General features: G+C 31.0%; 3 protein-coding genes, 1 long non-coding RNA gene and 3 other non-coding genes across 7 annotated transcripts; 5 read left to right on the top strand and 2 right to left on the bottom strand.

Moving 5' to 3' along the window:
- The first annotated feature begins 2225 nt into the window (after positions 1–2225).
- On the top strand, positions 2226–3883 carry LOC107647816 (stromal 70 kDa heat shock-related protein, chloroplastic-like). The gene is made up of 6 exons (XM_088491206.1): positions 2226–2645; positions 2773–3025; positions 3115–3194; positions 3297–3439; positions 3546–3644; positions 3790–3883. The coding sequence occupies exons 1-6, from the start codon at positions 2226–2228 to the stop codon at positions 3881–3883; spliced, it is 1089 nt and encodes a 362-aa protein (XP_088347332.1).
- Positions 3884–6103: 2220 nt separating this feature from the next.
- On the top strand, positions 6104–8156 carry LOC107647817 (uncharacterized). The gene is made up of 3 exons (XM_021105374.2): positions 6104–6391; positions 7016–7354; positions 7647–8156. The coding sequence occupies exons 1-3, from the start codon at positions 6104–6106 to the stop codon at positions 8154–8156; spliced, it is 1137 nt and encodes a 378-aa protein (XP_020961033.1).
- Positions 8157–9391: 1235 nt separating this feature from the next.
- LOC148563168 (uncharacterized) lies at positions 9392–11781 on the top strand. Its single transcript, XR_015885776.1, has 2 exons — positions 9392–9525; positions 11584–11781. It is a non-coding gene; the product is annotated as an uncharacterized LOC148563168 (long non-coding RNA).
- LOC148563169 (small nucleolar RNA R16) lies at positions 10151–10237 on the top strand. The gene has a single exon (XR_015888430.1). It is a non-coding gene; the product is annotated as a small nucleolar RNA R16 (small nucleolar RNA).
- Positions 11782–13954: 2173 nt separating the features above from the next.
- Positions 13955–16531, top strand: LOC107605741 (uncharacterized). Its single transcript, XM_021105375.2, has 3 exons — positions 13955–14414; positions 14942–15169; positions 15698–16531. Exons 1-3 carry the CDS (start codon positions 13989–13991, stop codon positions 15752–15754), a joined length of 711 nt encoding a protein of 236 aa, XP_020961034.2. The 5' UTR covers positions 13955–13988; the 3' UTR covers positions 15755–16531.
- LOC148563170 (signal recognition particle RNA) lies at positions 15940–16244 on the bottom strand. Its single transcript, XR_015886288.1, has one exon.
- Positions 16532–17179: 648 nt separating the features above from the next.
- LOC148563171 (signal recognition particle RNA) lies at positions 17180–17484 on the bottom strand. The gene has a single exon (XR_015886266.1).
- Between the last annotated feature and the right edge of the window lie 702 nt (positions 17485–18186).

Raw genomic sequence — 18186 nt, forward strand, 5'->3', positions numbered from 1 at the left:
TTAGGGAGCTATTTTCGGCCGGGTCGGCCCATCAAATATCATTGGAAATAGGTTTAGTTTTGGGGGCGAATTAGGAATTGGGTGTTTATGGATAGGATCTAATTCGCATATCCGTAATATTTATCAGAATTTGATCTAAAAATTGCGGATATAAAAATAATTTCGATATGATCTATACACTTATATGATTGGATTGTGAATTTTATATAGGTATTCGCATATTCGTAGATCCGCAAAAATAAACAAATAAATAAGTAAATATTTTTCTTATGTTTTATTTCAACTAATGATTATCATATATATTGTATTATTTTAATTTTATTATTTAAGAAAAGTATATTTAATATTATTTTAAGAGTAAACATATTTAAAATAGTTGAAAATTTAATTTTATTAATATTTTTTAATAAAAATAAATTTTAAAAAATATTTTTATGTTTTGCGAATCGGATCGGATCCGAACTTAAAAATGTGGATATCGGATCCAATCCGATGATTTTAGTGCGGATCGAATCGAGATTTTAGTCATATCTGATCTAATCCACATTCATCCCTAATTAGGAATTTGGAATAACTGAAAGCTCTTCTTAAGGTAGCTTTTGTTTTGGGGTTAAAGATTCAAACTAAAATTTTAGTATTTGTGTTTGAAAATTAAAGATTGAGACTTAGTATTGTATTCGCAGATTAAAGTTTGAAACTAAAATTTCAGTCTTGAGACAAAAAATTTTAATCCATTTGGTAACATTTGTTTTGAGATACTGGGACAGAGATTAGAAGACTAGGACTTAGTATTATGTTTGTTGGACTAGAGACTGGTATTAAAATTTCAGTTTTTGTCCTCAAGATTTTAGTACCTCCAAAAAGTGAAAATACAAGAAACTAAAATTTTTGGGGATAGAGATTGAAACTTTAATAATATTTTATACCTAAAGTAATCCCATTTTAATTATTAATTTCAACTTTATTCTTTATGCAAATTAAATTAGAGTTTCATTTTTATTTTATTCTAAGTCTCTTACTTTATACTAAATACAATACTAAAACTTATTTTAATGTCTGTCTCTCAATCTGTGTCTCTTCTCCAAATACTACCTTTAATACTTTCAAAAAGTATAGACACATGAAAAATTTTTTGGAATATGGGCTTAAATTTTAATAACTTTTTTTTCTCAACTATTCTCGTTCAAAATTTTATATTCTAAGTTTATCCTTCACAATTCTTCCTCTACCAGTACTTTCACAGCCCTGACTTCTCAACTCCAATTACACCCCACTTCTCATTCCACCACCAGACACCATTATCAAATTTCACTACCACCACCAACAATAATATCAAAAATAACAACAATCTCATAAATATATGTCAAAAAATAAATTTAATAATTCCATATAACACAAGAAGATTTTGAAATCAGAATAGAAAATAGAAGAATAGTGGGAGGTACTGGATGACAGAAAGCTCATCAAATATTCTGATCTAGAACTCAAACAGAGTCGACATAAAAGTAGAATTGAGGCCCTGTAGCGAGCACAACAGAGAACAGATAGAACAAACAGTGAATCATCAGCAATAGATAATAGAATTAGAACAAATGACAGACCATCGATGAGCACAACGCAAAACTGGAATATAAGACAGATCATTAGTGAGCACTGCGTCGAAATTGGAATGAACATGATAGTGGTGGCTGCTGTTGTCGCTGCTAGCGTTGCCGTGGAGGGATAGAAATTGCCGCTGCTAGTTCGCCAGAGAGAGAGAGAGAGAGAGAGAGAGAGAGAGAGAGAGAGAGAGAGAGAGAGAGAGAGAGAGAGAGAGAGAGGGACTAAGGTTTTATTTTGAACTTTTTTTAATGAGTAAGAGTATTTTAGTAGTTTTACACTTTCACTTAGTTAAGGTTCTATTTTTATCTTAAACCAAATAAGATATTGAGATTATGAGACATAACTCAATTTTATATATTTACACTAAATATAATACAAACACAGAGATAAGCCTCAATGTAGTCTCTGAAGTTGCACTCGAGCCTCATAGTAGTCCCTGAACTTAAAAGTTTCTCAAATTTATCCCGAACTTGCACTCCGGGACTCAAAATTGTCCTTCTGGCAATTTCTGGACACCTGGCGCAACCAGAAAGCTGAGCTGGCGGCCTTCATGACACGTGGGCCTTACTGAAACGACGTCGTTTTGGCTGTGGCGCCAAAATAAGATAAAATGATGTCGTTTCATGCTGAAAGCCTCCTCCCTCAACGTTACACTAACCTATGATCTCCCTCCTCCTCTCAGAGTCATCAATGAGAAGGTCGTCGGCATCGATTTGGGAACCACCAACTCCGCCGTGGCTGCCATGGAAGGAGGCAAGTCCACCATCATCACTAACGCCGAGGGTCAGAGGACTACCCCTTCCGTCGTTGCCTACACCAAGTCCGGTGACAGGCTGGTTGGCCAGATTGCGAAGCGGCAGGCGGTGGTAAACCCGGAGAACACCTTCTTCTCCGTTAAGAGGTTTATCGGAAGGAAGATGTCGGAGGTAGACGAAGAGTCCAAGCAGTTCTCCTGCAAAGTCATTAGGGATGAGAACGGCAATGTCAAACTTGACTGCCCCGTCATCGGCAAGCAGTTCGCCACCGAAGAGATTTCCTCTCAGGTTTTCATTGTTCCTCTTCAATTCTTTTTTTTTTTTGTCTATTTTCTTCAATTTGTGCTGATAGTGTTGCATGCCATAGAATAGGGTTCATGTTCCGTGTGATTTTGGGGCATTTTTTGGGTGTTAGGTTTTGAGGAAGCTTGTGGATGATGCTTCAAAGTTTTTGAATGACAAAGTAACAAAGGTTGTGGTCACTGTGCCTGCTTACTTCAACTATTCTCAAAGGACTGCTACAAAGGATGCTGGTCGGATTGCTGGTTTGGAAGTTCTTTGTAGCATAAATGAACCAACTGCTGCCTCCCTTACCTATGGATTTGAAAAGAAGAATAATGAAACAATCCTTGTGTTTGACCTTGGCGGTGGTACTTTTGATGTCTCGGGTATGGAAAACAACACAATTCTGGTGTCCCTTGTTTGTTAAAATAGTTGTGTCGATACCTGTATTCATTTGTTTTTTACTCTGGTTCAGTGCTTGAGGTTAGTGATGGAGTGTTTGAAGTGTTGTCTACTTCTGGAGATACACACCTGGGTGGTGATGACTTTGATAAGGTTGGAATTCTTCCATTCTATTTTAGCATGATAAGTTATTGGCTTTTGTTATGTATAATGTATTATATCTAAATGTTTCATGCTATTATCGTGTGGCTGCAGAGAATTGTCGATTGGCTGACTGGAAACTTCAAGAGGGATGAAGGTATTGATCTTTTGAAAAATAAACAGGCTCTTCAGCACCTTACCGAGACAGCTGAAAAGGTAAAAATGGAGCTCTCGTCATTGACCCAAACAAACATTAGGTATTTTACTTCTTCTCGCAACAGTCTCTAGCCAAGCTAATAGTTTTTTGAATGTGCTTTCCTTGCTTTGTGAAAACTCCTGAGATATTGATTTTTATGTTTTCAGTTTGTCGTTCATAACCGCGACAGCAGATGGCCCCAAGCATATTGAGACAACCCTTACAAGGGCTAAATTTGAAGAATTATGTTTAGATCTTCTTGATAGGTAATGATAGCCAAATCCTTCTCCCCCCTCCAATGACAAACCTTCTTGATGCTCCATATCTAAAATGCAGCAAAAAAACTCATGTATCATGTATAATGATGTATAATCTCGTATAATGATGCTACTTGCATGAATTCTGTGACAGGCTATCTTGTATAATGATGCTCGCGCTTGCCATAACCGTCGGGCTTCAAGGATGGAGAAGACAAGAACACAGAACCGAAGAGAAGAGAACATAGTGAGCATGTGGCCTTTAAATTTGGGGATTATGGTTTTAACTTCAATTGAGGGACCAAATTGATTCGAAAGAGTTTACTCTGCCACATCAGCTAGCCGTTGTAACGCCCACGTGTCACGAAGGCTGCTAGCTCTGCTTTCTGGTTGCGCCAGGTGGCTAGAAATTGCCGAAAGGACAAGTTTGAGTCCCGGAGTGCAAGTTCGGGAATGAATTTGAGGAACTTTTAAGTTCAGGGACTACTATGAGGCTCGAGTGCAACTTTAGGGACTACATTAAGGCTTATCTCTACAAACACATAATATAATTTATGTTTCGTAGTCTCAATCTCCCTTCTAAATACTACATAAGAAAAACAATATTGTTTAGGGTTTGTATATCTATAACTTCATATTTTGGACGATAAATAGAGTGAGACAAAATGTTTAAAATTGTGTTTAATTTGTGTTTTAATTTTTAGTACTTTTTGTTTTTTAAAATTTTATAAAAAAAAAGAAAAACAAAAGGTAGAAACAAAAAAAAAATTATTGTTTTCGTTTTTTTTTATTAATTCTAAAAATAAGAAACACAAAAAATAAAAATACAAACTAAATATATTTAAAATAGAGATGTTGACAATACTATGATAGAAACATTGGTGTTAATTTTTTTTAAGACTCACTGTGTTTGTATTACCTCATCAATTATATTAGGTGTACATTAAAATTAGTTATTAATATAAAATATATATTAAAATATAAAATATATATTAAAAATAAATTAAATAATTTATTTATATATAAATACATACTTGATATAAGTTTTGAGATAAGTCACACACTAGCTAGATCAATTAGAAATGATAGTATATAGGTGCATGGGATAATCTATTGTTAGAGAAAACAAATAAAAAAAAAAAGTTATATAATAATGTTAAATCAGACAGAGTAACCTATAGTATGACTCAAACCAACCTTACAAAAAAATTTCGTTGTTGTGAATTGTTTGCTGTTTGAAGGAAGCATATGCCACAATGGACCTAGCTAGGAATGTTGGATGCTATGCTTGCTCCTATTATTTTGGTGGTCCTCCAAAAGAGGCACAAAATAACGATTCCCTCTATTATGATTCTCTTGTACATATGGCATCCTATGAATGAAGATAACGGTCATGGATGTTAATTTCATAAATTTAATTTAGGACAAAGTACTAAATTAGTCTCTTATGTTTGGGCGTAATTTTGTTTTGATCTTTAAGGTTTAAAGTGTTCTATTTGAATCCAAAAAAGTTTCATTTAGCTTCAATTTAGTACCAGTGAAGTCAAAGATAAATAATTAACGAAATATCCTACATGACCGCAGTATAAAAATAAGGTCAATAATTTGGAGAATAGGTACAAGCTCTATAGGTACAAAATCAACCGTGGATGCATCAATACATGTATTTAATATTTTTTTTTAGTTTTATAAAAATATTTCATTTTAATTATAAAAAAAATGATAAATAAATGTATTAATGCATTCACGGTTGATTTTGTGCCTTTGGAGCTTGTATTTATTCTCTAGATTATCGACGTTATTCTTATACTGCTGTCATGTAAGACATTTTGTTAATTATTTATCTTTGACCTCCGGTGGAACTAAATTGAAGCTAAATAAAACTTTTTTGGATTCAAATAGGACACTTTAAACCTTAAGGACCAAAACAGAATTACATCCAAACATAAGGGACCAATTTAGTACTTTACCCGTTAATTTATCATCTTTAGGCATGCACTTGTTATAAAAGTTAATTTCATAAATTTTAGATGTTGATCCTACTAACTTTATATGGTTATCGATGTGCTAAACTTATTCTATTTGTATATAAGCTTTTTTTTTTAAATATTGGATAACAAATCAAATAATTGGTTTTTGCTATATTTTGGTTAAGAAGATTTGTTAATGAATAGTAATTAATTAGTTACTATATAGTTCAATAAAATTGCATACCCAACATAGCTTTATATAGGCATATAGATTTATTGCTATTTGCTATATTTTGGTTAAGAAGATTTGTTAATGAATAGTAATTAATTAATAATGCTTCCTACACCGACGCATAACCCATCACAACATACACCACCCTCACAAAAAAACACACACCCAAAAAACCAAAAATCCCATTTCCAAATTCATTACCAAAACCCCCTTGTGTCATTCTTCTCTCTTGGCGATTTTGATTTCTCTTGAATTTGTTTTGAATAATGAGAAAGTTGTGTCCGAATGTGGAGAATGCTAAAGGATTGGCGACGGTATTGGAGGTTCCAATACCGGAAAAAATGTGGACTAAAATAGGTCGAAATTCGTCGAGCCGATGGAAAAACCTAAGAGCATTGATGAAGGCTCAACTTTCAAATGATAAGTCCTCACATTTCAAAACACATTCAAAACATGAATTCATTGCTTTGATCAAGTTGGTTGGTTCTCCACTCATCCCTCAACAAGTTCAATCCGATCACACATTTGTTACATCCCTGAAAATTTCTCCCAAAGTATGCATCATTTTTCATCTCTTATATAATATTCTTTCTCATGTTATTGTTAGAATTCAACTTGGTGCAATTGATGTAATGTTATATGTAACATCATGAAAGAGTATCAAAGTTTCTTGGCTTTTCTATAAAACTTAACATGTTATAGAATTTTTAGCATCATCACCCAATTTTTTTTTCATATGTATCACACAAAAATGTTATATTACAATTTTATTTTAATAATTTATTCTTCTTAGAAATATATTATTTAATTAACCATATTACGCGTACACAAAAAATTAGTAATTAAATTAGTTATTTATATAAAATATATGTTGAAATACAAAATACAGTTATATATTTTGAGAATAAATTAAAACAAATATAAATATATAATAACTTATCTGATTACTGATTTTGATGTATACGTCATATTTTTGTATAGATATTCAATAAGGTATAAATTCACGCACAGTTACTTTCATTTAAAGTTGATAGTTGAGAATTGCTAAATCATTTAACGATTATCGACTATTAACTTCATATGAAGATAACTTCACGTGAGTTTTCACCGTTGAATAAATATTTTCTCAAAAGTTGTTAAATAAGAAGATAGATTATGTTGGCATAATATATATGTAGGAAGCTTGTAGTGCAAAGTACATAGTGCAACAATACATAGCAGCAATGGGAGGAGTAGATGCATTGGATTCAATGGAAAGTATGTATGTAGTGGGACAAGTGAGGATGATTGGTTCTGAGATGCGCAAAGAAGATTCTAAACTTAAACCAATTGGAAAAACTGAAGTTGGAGGCTTTGTTCTTTGGCAAAAAAACCCTAATTTATGGCACTTTGAATTGGTTGTTTCTGGCTACAAAGTTAGTGCAGGTTCTGATGGCAATATAACATGGAATCAATCTTCTTCTCAACCTTCTCATGCAAATAAAGGTCCCCCTCGACCACTTCGTCGCTTCTTTCAGGTACTATCTCTTGTTAGATCAACGTTAGATTTATCAAATTTTAAGAATAAAATTGTCGTCCGAATCAGTAGAGTTGGAGTCTTAGAAGTTCAGCGGGATATAATAAAATAATATATTTATATATAATTTAAAAAAAATTGTGATTTATTATTTTAAATTAGTGAATCACTAATAAAGAGTGGACAGATAAAAAATATGAATAACAAAAATAATATTTTTTAAATAATTCTTAATTTCTTTTCTAAACTCTTTGTACCATGCTAACAGAATCTAATTTTATTTTTGTGAATAGGGATTAGATCCAAGGTGTACAACAAACTTGTTTGTAGAAGCAAAATGTGTAGGAGAGAAAAGAATGAACAATGAAGAATGCTTCCTACTAAAGTTAGAAGCAGCACAAGACATTCTTGAATCACAAAACACAGAGCAGACAGAAATCATAAGGCACACAATGTGGGGTTATTTCAGTCAAAGGACAGGGCTATTGATCAAATTTGAGGACAACAAATTGATGAGAATGAAATCCCATATGAAAGATGATCATGATTTTGTGTTTTGGGAAACAAGCATTGAGTCTTTGATTGAGGATTATAGGTATGTTAATGGGATCAACATAGCACATGGTGGAAAATCAGTGGTTATGTTATGTAGGTATGGCATGGAAATTAATCACAAGAGGAAGATTGAGGAAACATGGAAAATTGAAGAAGTTGGTTTTAATGTTTGTGGTTTGTCCATGGATTGTTTCTTACCTCCTTCTGATATCTACAAGGGACATGATCCCATGGAACAAATAGATTAGTTCTTTATATATGATTTTGTAAAAGTTAATCTCCTAAATAAAAAAGTTTTGAAAATTCTATTTCTATTTTGCTTTTTATAATAAATTAAACAAAAAAGAGACGTCGTCTTAATTTAAAATAGAATAACTCTATGTTTTATCACTAATAAAATAATATACAATTTCGTAAATTAATTTTTAATTCAATGCTGTCTCTCACATTATTAGTAATTTATCTTTGATTTTTCATAATCATCATCATTTTTTCCCCTATTACAACAGTTATATCAAGCTCAATTCATGTGTTTTATTCTAATCTCTGTTTTTCACGTTTACCAACTTTTAGTTCACTTGTTGAAACTGATTTTAAAGAGGGAGTGGAGTCTAGGTTTAATCTAACCCTTCATTGCTTTCTCTTTTCTATTTAATTTTGGTCCCACTTAGAGAATTAAAAGTGAAAGATCACACTTTATTCTCTCAAGTGTTTTTTTCACTGAAGAGGATCCATTTCCTTCTAAAGATGCAATGTTTGGTTTATTACTTTGATAATGAGGTATTCTTTAATATCAATGATTAGGTATTCTTTAAAAATACTCATCATTTTGGTAGAAGTATAATATCAATACAATTAGGTATTTTTTAAAAATTGTCCATCATTCAGCCTTTAGAAGAGAGAGAAATTAAAAAATAAGTAATTTTTCATAAAAAAACAAGTAACTTCCTATAAAAATAAGTATTTAAATTAATTAAATAATATTTTTTAAATTAAAAGATTGAATAAAGGCTAAAAATTTAAAGAATAAATAGCATTTCTCGAATAATATTATATGATTTTGGATTTTTTTTTGTGACTAAAAAAAAAGGTGAAAATTTACGTTTTGTCTTAAAATAAGGTGAAAATTTACGTGCATTTTTTTCATGTAAAATTAATAGCTGTGAGTTGTTAAATAATAATTTAATCAAATATGTCAAATCATCTAATAATTTTCAACTAACAACTTCACATCAAGATAGTTGTATACCAGTTTTTATCTAGAAATAAATCTTTTTTTTTTGGTAAAGATGTAGAAATAAATCTAATTTCTCGTTTGAAGAGATTCTTTTAGAAGAAAAATTTTTCTAATTGGCCCAATACTATTTTTATTGTGATTTGTGAAAACAGAAAAAATTAAGGTGAATAGCCCAAGCCCAATACCCATCAGCAAACCCTAATTTTTCTCTGAACATTTCCAACCTCTGAAGATTTCTCTTAATTCCTATCCCAACCATATATAATCCCCTTCCACTCTTCCATTGCCGTCACTTCTTTCTTCTTTCTTTTCCCTGACCACAAGTCCCTAACTTTTGTTCCTTTTCAGGTTTGGTTTTTAGGGTTTTGATTGATTATTAGGTAATTCCATATTGTGAAATTTTGGTGCCAAAGTTTCAATTTTTATTCTGTTATGGTGATGATTATATTGTTGTGTGCATCTGTCTTTACCCTCTCCATGTTTGTGAATTTGAATGGCAATGGGGATATAACTGATGCACAGATTCAAAATGGTTGACTTACCAGCCCATTGCACCTTGTTTTTCCAATTGCCATGGGTCAAATGGATCTACCAAAATTCAATTTATTCAATGTATATTGTTTGTTCAAATTGGCATGTGATGATTACTTGATAAACCGCTTATTGATATACTGATTTTTTCAGTGTTGACAACACACTTTTCTGATGCCATATATATTTTAGTTTGCTCAATTTTAATCTCATGTTGTAATTTGCTCTGTCTTTAGCATTTTCTTAGTTAACTATTCACTAGAAGATGTTTCAGTTGAAAATGATAAACTCAGATGTAGTTAACTTCAGATGGAGTTTCTAACTTTCTACCTAGTTTAAAACTGTTATAAGGTTTGATATGTTGAATAAAATACTTAAGAAATTAATTTTTATGTATTATCATTTGTCTATATTATAATTTGCATGAATAGCTACTTGTGATTTGTTTCTGAAACATAAGAGTATAGATTTGGGAATGGCAAATGATGTGAAAATTGTCTTATCCTACACACTGAATAATGTTGTGAAGATCAAATACTCCGCTTATTATCTGATGCCTTCCCTATCTTACCATTTGTTCCATATGATTCATATAATCATGGTTTAATATTGGCATAGGATTTTTGAAGTTTTCATGTAAGAGTGTTCTTAATACAATGGTTATTAACAAAATTCATTGTTTGCAATTTGCATTAATCAATGATGAAGAAAAGCAGACGGGCGGACTGAACTGATGCCTTGTTGATTGTCTGCCATTTCCAACATTGGAATGTTTCTGAGATTTTAATAATAAAAGTTTAACAATTTATTTTAAGATCTGCATAATTGTTCATGATTAATGTGTGTCTTGTTTTTCAACATGTATTCTATACTACGAATTGATTTGCGGCTGAATCGCCATGGACACATAGCATAATTGTTACAAAAATGATTATTAGTTTCTGCAGTGATGAAGTTGCATAAATATGTCTGGACATATGAAACTTTGTTATGATTTGATCATTTGCTACTTCTGAGCAGGATAATATGTGCCTCCTTAGTTTGTTTATGTGGTTCATAAGTTTTTCAGTGTACCATGGTTGTGGATATATTATCAGAAGAATAACATCTTTATTCATAGTCACAAAAAATTTTGCATTTTTAATTTTGGACTATGCCAGTTATATAATTGTAGAAGAAATAATTAATAACTATTCACCTATTAGCCATCAACTTATAGAAAGGAGCAAGTGCAATTGACGATGGAAATAGATGTTCTTAATTTGTGTTTCAAATTTTTGGTAAAGCATGATTTCTCGTTATTCAACATCTTTTCTAATGTTTATTCTTGGTTCTATTTAAAGAGGGTATGGTAAAAAATGACACTTTATAAAAAAAATTGAGGGAAAAAAATTAGAAAGATTTATTTTCATTGACTATAAGGTGTATGTTGGATTGAGAATAAAAATTATTGGGACTTATTTGTTTAACATAGAATGGTTCTCACATTTTTTTTATTAAGGTAAAACAATGCTTCATTCATTGATGAGATAAAAAGCATAATAATACTTATATCAAAAGATAAAAATAAAGAATTTGGTAGCTAGGAGGAAAAGGGTAAAAGGCCAACTTCACCCAACAGAACATGCTAGCTTAGCCCAAATGAAATTATAAAGCAATAAAAGGTTTATACCAAAAAAAAGTAGAAAATTTTGATTCGTTTAATGCATATAAAAATATGAAATGAATTATTGACTTTACATTAGATTAGGCTGATTACTAATAAATTATCGGATTTGGTTGAAATTCGATACTAAAATAATTTAGTCATACAGTAATAGTGCTAAATGTTAACATATAATGAATTTGTGTTGGTCTGATTTTGATTAACGTCAAATTTTCTACTCTTGGTTTGTATGACATAGCAGGTGCTCAAAATTCATTCTAGAGAAAAGTCATCAATAGTTTGACGAGCTGAGTAGCTGATTAACACTTCTAATTATGTTCTTGGTGTGATGCAGAATCGATGGTTCTAAATGTAGATTTTAACATTATGTTTACCTATGTAATGTACATGGAATTGATTTTCAATTAAACCAATGAACACCGGTTTTTGGTTTTTTTAAGTATCCTTCAACTCAACAAGTCAATAATTAATCGTATAATGATTGAAGTTATATTTAAGGATTTGTCGTAATAGTTATACAGGTTTGTAGATTGGATAAGAATTGGTGTAATCTTTTAATATTGAAAGCTACGATATTTTGCAAAATTTATGGGACAGGTCAGATTTTTTTTAATTTATAAAGACAATATATAATCTGCGTATTGTATTATTTTAATATTAAATTACAATACACAGACAATGTATTGTTAGTGCAATACATGTTTTGCGTATTGTGCTTGCACAGAACAGCGCTCCAGAATACTATAAAATCCCATGTTTTATAATATTAACGTAAAATCCTATTCGCTCTTCGATAATAAAATAAAAAAATCCAGTGAGCTAACCAACATGTCTTCAAAAACACATTAAAACAAAGGAGAAAAAAGGAATCAATAGCTAGAATTATGTGTACAAATGTACAATACAAGTCATTGGAATTTGAGGGAAGCATGTTGCAATTAATTCTCGGGTTCCAGTTTTCTGCTTGAAATATACTCCATCAGGCTACAGGCTACAGGCTACAAGTTACTAGCAACAATTCAGTTATAAAATACACATAGTGCCGGTATCCAAAGTCCAAACCCATTTAATATGCGTAGTAAATTACCATTTTAGTTGTCTAGTAAAATACATTAAATTTGGGAAAATGTCTTTTCCAGAGGGGTTTAGATAAGATTTTGACCCAATTTTTAACAAACATGTTTAAAGAAATATTTTTTTCTTCCAAATTTTAAATTTGATAATTTTTTGTTAAGTAAATTTTTTAATTTTTAATAAAAAATTGAAAAAAATTTAAAGATTGAATTTTATATTTATTTTATGCATCTTTTTATAAATAATTATTTAAATTTAAAAAATAGAAAAAATGGAAAAACCTACTTATCACTTAAAAAATGTATATTTTTTTGAATAAAATTAGAGTTTGTTCGTGTGTTATTGAGGTATTAAAATTTTAATAATAAAAATATTAAAAAAATAAAAATATATTTTTAAAAAATTATAATTTATATCTTTATTTTAAAAAGTCTTTTTTACTTAAAACAAATATTTTTAATATTATAAATAAATAAAAAATATTTTTATATTATCGTTCCTAAACATAATTATTAAATAATTTTTTTTACATAAAATATTTAAACATATTTTTTTTCAAAAAAAATATATCACTTGAAACAAAATTTTTTCATAAAAACTCAACTAAATAAGTCTTTAATTTTTAAAAGAAATCATGTCATTTATTTCTCTCTCAAATAGTACTTTATAGAAAATTAAATATGTTACACCCAAAATAGTGATTTACTTATTTATTATAACATCCATCAACTACTCTGTGAGACTATTCATGCATTGTCTGATATGTAAATATCCCAAATTTATTTTCCAATTTCCATAGCACATAGGGGAAGTAAAGGTAGCTCACTATCCACCCATAATTTTGTCTGGTGGTCCCACCTTACTTTTACTCATCTATCACTCACTCTATTATTATTCATTTCATTATTTGGTCCCACTCCTAACATACCATACCATATTCATCACATTCATATTTTCTTAAAAAGAATTATTGTTTTCATTCTTATTCTTATATTTCATTAACACATCACTTTATTATTGAAAAAAAATATAATAATGAAAGATGCGTATCATCTTGATATTAAAAACAAATGAACTATAGTCACCACAAAAAAAACAAAAAAAAACAAATGAACATATAAAAGATTAAATAATAAGACAAAAAAAAATTTAGACGGCCAGCATTTTTATTAAAATTTGGCCATCACTTAACTATTAAAAGAAAAGTAAGTAATCCCACACTATTAGACATAATCTCACATCATTAAAAATACTAATAATGATTAATTAATAATTATAAATAAAAAAATTTGTTAATCCCTTAACACTCCTCATAAAATATATATACACACACAAATATTTAGCAATTAATTTTTTGTACAAATAGTAATTTTAAATATTAATTTTTTATTAAAATTTGAACACCTTAATTATAAAGATGATAATTAAGATGTTAAGATATATTATACTAAATAATTTAATTAAACACCTTAAATTTTTCACAAAAAGAAATAGTAATTTATTATATATATAAAATATTTCTTTCATCTTATAATAATATTTGAAGAGCAATAATTTTTTCTCTCTCTATATATGTTACTTTCCCATCATGCTTTTGGGAAAGCACTTTTAGTACACACCCCACATAACCAAAAACCTGCAATATTATTATTATTAATAACACAGAAGAAAGATAAGATCATGAAGGAAGAAGGAGGAGAAAACATCACAAAAACAAGAAGGAGTAGAGAGAGTTCCAATGATTGTGGTGCTGCTAATGGTGTTGGTGTAGTAGCAGCAACAGTTATGGCAAACAACAACAACAACAACAATAATCATAATAATAATAGTAATAAGGGTAACTACAACTACAAATTCTGGGTGTTAGCTGCAATAATTGTTCTTGCACTATGGTCAATGTTCACTGGCTCTGTCACACTCAAATGGTCTGCTTCAAACCTCACAAGATTCTCACATGACTTGGATCATTCTATCACTCTTCAAGATCTTGATGTCTTGGTATGTTACACAAGCAAAGTTGTTTTTTTTTTAATAAATAATTATTATATAAGTTTGTCAGAAAGAACAATACTTAGATACAAGTTATGATACCCATTTAGTTTTTGTTTTATTCTCTAATTAAGTAAAAGGGTGTAACAATTTTTATGAGATGTGCTAAAATTAGTAATTAGATGGTATGTTTTTATATGCAGAATATCAAGCTTGCCCTTTAAAAGATTTTGGACGAAAAATGATTATTTATTTTAAGAAATAAGAATTAAGCTGATATGTAAACAAAGAACATTAGATAAATAACTAAACTATGTAAATTTTGAAAGACTAACTTAGATGTTCATCTTTCTTTCTTATGCAGAAATGCTAAAATAAGTACTTACAATATGATCTGCATAATATACAATCAAATTAGTATTTTAAGGATTGTTGACATAAATTTAGTCCTTTTTATACTAAACTATGTCAATTTTTAAAATGATCAAATTAGTCAAAGAAATTTTGATAGAACTAACTTGAAGTGAATTACATAGGAAGTGGAGGAGAGGGAGAAAGTGGTGCGGCGGATGTGGGAGGTTTACACCCACAGCACCACCACGAAGGTGCCGCGATTTTGGTCAGATGCATTTCATGCTGCCTATGAACATTTGGTGAGTGATGTACCTTCAACCAGAGATGCTGCCATCTCAGAAATTGCTAAGATGTCTATCCAATTTCTCAGTTTGCAGCAGCAGCTTCCAATTCAGCTTCAATCTGAATCTGTAAGCTAACTTATTATGCAGAGTTGTTATGAAAATCTTTATAGCATGCTAGATTCATATGCAATGGAAATCTATAATCTGATTAAAGTTTTAAATTTGCTTGAATGGTTTTGCTGTTCTGTTCTTCTTTGATGTCTGATTAATAGATTATGCTGCAAGCTTTCTGTTTGTAGGTTCTGATCTATGAATCTAAATGTTTCTGGATATGTACTCCCTTCTGATATGTTCATATTTTTTCTTAATTCAAAAGACTCACATGATCTAATATCTTGCAAGAAACTTTGTACCTGATTCTCTATGTAAAACTTTGTTTTTTGCATATTACATGCTTTCTTTATTTTATTTTTTCTCAGTAATTTTCTATGTTACTATTGACATGTGAACTTCACCCTTTAACTTACAACTCCAAAATCATAACTTAGGAAAAATCTATAGAATAATAATTGGATCACACTATTGCTTAGGAAAAATCATTACTTGCTTGTTCTTAACACAATGATCACCATTTTCATGATGAAACATGTGCAGAACATCAGGGTATCAAGGAAAATGAAACAAGAACAAGAAAGTAGCTGGGGAGGCTAAAATTGGCACTAAGCAATAAGAAGGAATCAGTAGCTGTTCTATTCTATATAGGATTCAAGACTGAAATATAAAATGTGTGTAGATCTTACCATGTTTGTATAGTTTTGTACATTTAAATTAGTGTTGTCATCAATGTATGAATAAGAACGCTGGTTTTTTAAGACATTACAAGAATGTGTGTATTAAAAAGTGATGGTTCAAGTAACTAGGCCCACCGGGCTATCGCGGGCTGCAGATGCAACGGCCTGTTATCCCTCCACTGTTGGAAGCAGGAAGTGTTCGTTGCTCTGTGAAACCAGCCTCACGCATTGCCTTCCATTCTAAAGGCAAAGAGACCCGGGCTTTCGCCAAGGAGTCTAGGCCCAACTCTCAACTTGGAGCGGGCAGGCCAGCAGACACATCTACCAACCCAACCCGGCAGCCTTGGCCCTTATATTCCATCACCTTATTGTCCCCGCTTGGGTTACAAGTTGGCGCTACACAACTCGACATGCAAAGGTCGTTCTTAATTTGTCTATAAAGCCTTAGTATTTTGAAGTTGTGCCTGATGTGAGACTTTTAAATTCTGCATTTGATTGACAAGGTTTATTGTTATATATCCATTTTTCCTCTTTCTTTTTGGATAAAATAAAGGATAATTCATCCATCTCATGCATCTGTTATGATGTTAGACACATTTGTTGCATCATTATCTTCTTGTAACCTTTTTCATTGTGTCTGTCATAATGTTATGATGTTAATGCAATTTTCTTAGTGAAGTTTATACTCTTGCTGGTATCTTTTGGATACAAATTCAAGCTCTTCTTTTATCTAAGTTTATAGCCAAATTTGCATGTATGATAAACGAAATGCATAAAATTTAGTTGTGCTTTACATAATATATGTGATATTTGATTGGAGAAATTGGCCAATAGGTTGTTGCATGCACAATGCGGTATTTAAACTCTTGACACTTGTTTAAGCAGACTAGTGAGTTAACCACTAGACCAACCCAACTTGGTTAAAAAAAATGAGCTCAATAAACCTTTAATTTCCTTTATAATTCTTTTTCTTATCTTTCAGTTGTAGCTTTGATAAGTGTAGCATGTCCTCATCCCTTATTTTCCCATTCTTTTCTTTCCTTACACGAACTTGTCTTCTGCCTTTTCCTTTAGTTTCTTTCTAATATTATTAAGCTCATGGTTCTAATTTATATCATGGTGCTGGCACATTCAACGTAGACAGTTGGATATTACTAGGCACCTTCTTCATTGTGTAATTTTGTGGCAAGATATTATTAGAATTTTGCCATGGTAGTAGTGGATTTGTGAGTAACTAACAAACATGGGTTTTAGCAAGTGTGTTTATTAACTAGGCAGAGTGACAGTTACAGTAGGCAATATCTCCACATAATGATTGATTGCACAAAATTTCAAAATAAATGAAAAAAATGATGGTTCAAGTAGCAAGGCCCACTAGGCCATACTGGGCCCAAGGAGCAGCAGCCTGTTATCCCTCCACTGTTGGGAGAAGGAAGTGTTCGCTGCTCTGTGAAACCAGCCTCACGCTTTGCCCTCCATTTTAGGAACCAAGAAGCCCGAGCCTTCGCCCAGACCACCAGGCCCAACTCTCAACTTGGAGTGGGCAGGCCAGCAAAGAGCAACTTCAGGCCCAACCCAGCTAACCACAGAACTTGTTCCATCACCTTAAAGCCCCCACTTGGGTCACAAGTTGGCGCTACCCAACTCGGCGAGCAACATATATTGTAAAATGTTTTATAAACAATGGAAATATTCTATTTTTCCCCGATGTGATACTTCTACGGCATTTCAAAGTAGATTGAACAGAGAATATTTTATTTTGGGACAACAGAAACTATAACTAGTTTGTGATTGTAGCTTAGGTAAATACTGAATTCTGAAGTTAAATATGAATTTTAGCTTAAACATTACAATGCACGTTTATAGTATTGTTGTTCACCATATTAGAATATTGAATTTTAGCTTAAACATTACAATGCACGATTAAGATTTTTCTGCTTTGATATTTGGAATTTGATCGCAGTAGTAACTAAGCCCAAACTCAATTGTTAACATTTACAATCCTAAAAGGAAACTAGTAGAGAAAAGGAATTTGCGCCCCTTATGATCAGTGATAATGCTTAATCTGCTAAGCGCTTATACAAACTTGTATAGATAATTAGATATGACTGCAAAAACATTCTAGAGCCATTGATCAACGTAGTTTAGAGAACTCTTTCTTACTTTCTATAACCAACATCTATATGCAAAACTACTCTCTTTTATAAACAAAACTTCAAGGAAAGACTTGAACGAAAAGCATTTATAACATCACAAATTTACAATAATTCTAATCTTAAACCTATATATGATGAAATTACGTTTCAATTATATGACAATTTTGGAGAATTATTACCATTGATAGAGCCTAGA

The sequence above is a fragment of the Arachis ipaensis genome, chromosome B6 (genome assembly GCF_059453495.1).
Source record: "Arachis ipaensis isolate K30076 ecotype BB chromosome B6, ASM5945349v1, whole genome shotgun sequence".
NCBI lineage: Eukaryota > Viridiplantae > Streptophyta > Magnoliopsida > Fabales > Fabaceae > Arachis > Arachis ipaensis.

Coding starts and splice junctions, on each gene's coding strand:
- LOC107647816 (XM_088491206.1), top strand. CDS start 2,226: ATGCTGAAAGCCTCCTCCCTCAACGTTACACTAACCTATGATCTCCCT. Junction 3,195..3,296: donor GTGGTGATGACTTTGATAAG/GTTGGAATTCTT, acceptor GTGTGGCTGCAG/AGAATTGTCGATTGGCTGAC. Junction 3,645..3,789: donor TGTTTAGATCTTCTTGATAG/GTAATGATAGCC, acceptor ATTCTGTGACAG/GCTATCTTGTATAATGATGC.
- LOC107605741 (XM_021105375.2), top strand. CDS start 13,989: ATGTTACTTTCCCATCATGCTTTTGGGAAAGCACTTTTAGTACACACC. Junction 14,415..14,941: donor TTCAAGATCTTGATGTCTTG/GTATGTTACACA, acceptor TGAATTACATAG/GAAGTGGAGGAGAGGGAGAA. Junction 15,170..15,697: donor TTCAGCTTCAATCTGAATCT/GTAAGCTAACTT, acceptor AAACATGTGCAG/AACATCAGGGTATCAAGGAA.
- LOC107647817 (XM_021105374.2), top strand. CDS start 6,104: ATGAGAAAGTTGTGTCCGAATGTGGAGAATGCTAAAGGATTGGCGACG. Junction 6,392..7,015: donor CCCTGAAAATTTCTCCCAAA/GTATGCATCATT, acceptor ATATATATGTAG/GAAGCTTGTAGTGCAAAGTA. Junction 7,355..7,646: donor CACTTCGTCGCTTCTTTCAG/GTACTATCTCTT, acceptor TTTTGTGAATAG/GGATTAGATCCAAGGTGTAC.